The 4,683-nt window shown below is 33.2% G+C and overlaps 1 protein-coding gene across 1 annotated transcript in view; it reads right to left on the bottom strand.

Moving 5' to 3' along the window:
• LOC106867182 (zonadhesin) overlaps positions 1–3,608 on the bottom strand; it is a gene marked incomplete at its 5' end in the record, with an annotated part of 44,464 nt that extends 40,856 nt beyond the window's left edge. Inside the window, 2 exons of the mRNA XM_014911979.2 lie at positions 305–345; positions 3,550–3,608. Of these exons, the coding sequence (XP_014767465.2) occupies positions 305–345; positions 3,550–3,608 (100 nt within the window). The remainder of the gene's footprint in view (positions 1–304; positions 346–3,549) is intronic.
• Between the last annotated feature and the right edge of the window lie 1,075 nt (positions 3,609–4,683).

Below are 4,683 nucleotides of genomic sequence, written 5' to 3'. Positions count from 1 at the left end.
CACAGCAAACCACAGCACATACCCAAGGCGCACAGAGCTGCGCTCGGTAGTGAAGTGAAAGCACGTTATAAAAATAAAACTACTGAATAATAATAATAATAATAGTAATAGTAATAATAATAATAAACAATGAATGTAGCCACAATTGGCCTAGACACCTATCTGAAAAACTCTGAGGACTGGATGCTAAAACTTGTCTCAAAACATGAAAGCATCTTACTCAGTAACAAAACAGGCAAAGGAATATCTAAGTGAATTCCAATTGCAACAAATTCAGGTTCGAAATTTCCCCAAGAATGTCCACAAGTCGTGATAGCTTTTGTTGTTGTTGTTGTTGTTGTTGTTATTATTATTATTATTATTATTATTATTATTATTATTATTATTATTATTATTATTATTATTATTATTATTATTATTATTATTATTATTAATGTTATTGTTGATGGTGATGTTATAAATGCAGTGAGCTGGTAGATATGTCAGAACAACGAGTAAAATGCTTAGCGACATTTCAATTGTCTTTACCTTCTAAGTACAACTTCCGCCTAGTTGAACTTGACCTTTCATTCCTTCGGGGTCAATAATATAAGTTCCAGGTGAACACTGGGGTTGAGGTAATGGACTTGTCCCTGTCCCGAAATTGCTGCCCTTGTGCCAAAAGTTGAAACTATTTTCAGTATTGCAGTGAGCTGTCATTATATCTGCGGCATTGGGCAAGATGCTTACCGGTATTAATTCCGTCTCTACCTTCAATTCAAATACGCCAAGGTCAACTTTACTTTTATTCATTTCGGGCTTAAGAAAATATGTACCAGTAAAGTACTACGGCCGATGTAGTTAACAGGACAAATAGTAACCCCGTTTCTAACTCCACAAATTAATGCCATTTTCCGAAATCGAGCAAATGAAACACACGTCATTCTTTTGGAAATGTTATCACGATGTACTTGTCATAAATAAAATTAAGACGAGATACAGAGCTCAAATTAAAGAGCCTGAAAATTTTACCAGAACTGGTAACATCTCTACCAGTCAATCTTTCATGATTGTTGGAAATACTGAATGTAGCTTAATGAAAAATCATACACATTTAATTTTATAACACAAACTATGGGGCACATTTATACCTTTTATTTCGTTGGAATTGATTGTTTCATATCAAGTGTGCATTAAAGGAGAGGAATATTCTAAAATTCTGCTTGTCATAACGTTACTTGTCATTACGTCGATAATGCTATCACATGATCGGAGGTAAAGAAGGAGAAAGAAAAGAAGGAGAGAGAAAAAGATAAGTCAAAGAGTGAAGCGGAAAGAGAGAGAGAATGAAAAAGAAGGAGAGAGAAAGAAAAAGAAGGAGAGAGAGCGTGCACGCCATGTGTTAGGAGGGAACGTAACATTTTTTACGTGGTTTAAAATCGTAGTTAAAGACAGGGACATAGAAGAGAGGTAGCAATATTATTATTTTAGCAGAGGAGTGATGTTCTGTTGGTAAGATTAAAGAATGTCATAGAGAGAGAGGGGGAGAGAGATGATGGTGGTGGAAGTGGCGATGCTGAGTGCATAGTAAAAAGCAATTTTTTAATTGAATTTTTTATATCATCTATCACTTAACGCATGTGTATCCTACACTTGCCATTCACTTTAGAAAGAAACCAGTTCCCTGTACGCTTGTCATATGCGATGACTATCAATCAATCAGAAGGGCAGACATTGGATAAGCGCCTGAACCATGGTCAGATGTAGTTTGCATTTTCGAGGGCTCGCAAATTATCTGATTTGAGAGTTGAAGTTATCAACACTGAGAAACAAGGGAAAAGAAGATGGAGAACTTTCACGAAGAACATATTCTGCAAAGAAGTACTGGATTGAAAAGTGTATGCAAATTGAAATGCGTATTGGTTCTGACCCATTCCCTTCACTTATAAATTACCAACGATGTGGTTTTCAAAGAATGACATGTTGCATTAAATTTTTACCCTCGTGAAATTGTTACCCCTATATTTTACATTTAACTTTTTTTTACCATACAATTTCTGTTTTTAGATATGAAATTGTGACCATGTAAATTTCAAAATATAATTTTTTCCGTTTATGGGGAAAGTGGGGAAAAAAGAGTGGATATTCATTAAATCAGAGCTGAGTATTAAGTCGATAAAACTGTGCATAAAGTCTCTCTCTCTCTCTCTCTCTCTCTCTCTCTCTCTCTCTCTCTCTCTCTCTCTGTATATATATATATATATATATATATATATACATACAGTGCATTAAGTAGTCATTGTATTCCAATTTCCTTCACTTTTCAGTGATTAGCAGATGAGCAACTTTCTTTTGATACAGGCGCAACACAGACTATACTTTCAGGTTGTTTTGATAAAGTTTTCAGCAATAACCCAATAAGTTTACCATTAATTCCGTGAAATGTTCACTGATCCCACTACTATCTATAAAAGAAAAAGTGTAGCAGATACTCACCTTTAGCTGTTGTTACTTTTGTCAAAGAATGTAAATAAAAGAAAAAGTAAATTAGTAATATTTCATAATCATTTCTTATAAAGAATAGAAAAAAATGATTTCTAGATAATATCAAAAATTATATTTCACGTCTTTCCTCCTGAATATATTCATTAATTTAAACTACTATAATCATAATACTATATCGTTTAAATAGATGTGCATATATTAATGAGATTTTGCACTTGATCTCACCTATTACAGTGCATTTGTGGACTAACTTGTGTCTGTATGCATGCTAAAGTTATAATCTGTAAATTCATGACGAATATATACAGATATATATATACACACATATATATATATATATATATATATATGCATATACATATATACCACTAAGCCCTCAGAAACAACTGTAGGTTTCGTAAAACCCTCACTCAACCTCTTTAATTCCTGATATCATTTATATTCCGTGTTAGTCGGACGTTTTAATATTCACACGTATGTAAAATTTTTTTATTAAATAATTCTGTATATCGTCTTGCCTAACTTGCTTGTCATTACATTTACTCCAATACACACACACATGCACACGCACACGCACACACACACATATCTATATATACATACACATTCATGCACACACTCACCTACAGTTATATACATATATGTAAATACATAAATTGACATTCAATTTCTTTAGACTGATCTTCCTATGTACACTATTCTCGTTAAAATCCCGTGTTTTAAAACGATGCTAAGCAATTGCTTGCCTTCACATCAGATATATTAGCAAAGAATGAATATTTCAATAATCGTTGAATTGACTTGATAGGAATACAGTAAAACGTATGTTTTTCGCTGTCCAACTGACAAAGCTTGCAATGACGCGAAAGTGCTAGAATTCTGGCGTATTTACTCTTTTCTAACTTGATTTCAAAGAAAGCTTAGTTTGATAAGATGTGGAAAAATCATTCTGCAAACAATCAAATAAAGGGTAGAGTATTAACAATATATAAAAAATACATGCCAAATACGAAAAACTTAATTAAAGGCATTTATAGGCCTAAGGCAGTGATGGTAATAGTAATAGTAGTAGTAGTAGTAGTAGTAGTAGTAGTAGTAGTAGTAGTAGTAGTAGTAGTAGTAGTAGTAGCAGCGGCAGCAGCAGCAGCAGCAGCAGCAGTAGTAGTAGTAGTAGTAGTAGTAGTAGTAGCAATAGTAGTAGTAGTAGTGGGGGTAGTAGTGGTATTATTATTATTATTATTATTATTATTATTATTATTATTATTATTATTATTATTATTATTATTATTATTCCATGTTTGACTTTTGCTTTGCATAAGTTGGCTCCAAGTCTCACCCAAAGACCTCAAGAGACAACAAGTCAGAAGCTCATGCTGGTGTTATGCCTAGGGTGCCATATATTTGGTTTTGTATATAGTGTTCTAGAGAATGTTTAAGAAAACACAAGAAAATTTGTGTTAGTTTTAAGATTTTTTAGATTACATAGTATTTTACGTAGGATATGAACAGTTCCCATTAGCACTTTCTTTTGAATTTCTGCCATTTTGGGGTTTCCTGGTATCTGAGCTAGGTAGCAATCAGCCTCTTTTGCTATCATTCCTAGCGCATCTATGACAACAGGTATTGTTTTAGTCTTCAGGTTCCACATTTGCCAATTTCTATTTCAAGATCTTTATACTTGCTCAGTTTTTGGTAGGTCTTGAAAGATACGTTCATATCGATTGGGACAGTTATATCAATGAGGAGGCATAATTTTTGTCTGTTAATATCATCATCATCATTTCTCTTTATCACAGGTTTTGTTTGAGCTCCTGGAGTCATGCATAGCAGCTTCCTACCTGCAGCCTACGGTACCATGCTATCCGTTCTTTTCAGCTATCTAATACTTTCCTGGTTATTCTAACCGTGCCAAAGAAGCAAAACTTTTGCAACAGTTCTACCGGGCGCTCTATCCCAACTTCCTTTATATTCATCTTGATGATTTTTGTATCCTTATTATTATTATTATTATTATTATTATTATTATTATTATTATTATTATTATTATTATTATTATTATTATTATTATTATTATTATTATTATTGTTCAGTAGTTTTATTTTTATAACGTGCTTTCACTTCACTACCGAGCACAGCTCTGTGTGCCTTGGGTATGTGCTGTGGTTTGCTGTGATGCTCTTATGGTTACTGTGTTGATAG

The sequence above is a fragment of the Octopus bimaculoides genome, chromosome 3 (assembly GCF_001194135.2).
Source record: "Octopus bimaculoides isolate UCB-OBI-ISO-001 chromosome 3, ASM119413v2, whole genome shotgun sequence".
Lineage (NCBI taxonomy): Eukaryota > Metazoa > Mollusca > Cephalopoda > Octopoda > Octopodidae > Octopus > Octopus bimaculoides.
Note: the sequence above shows the minus strand (reverse complement) of the source record. Positions and strands in the feature narration are given on the sequence as shown.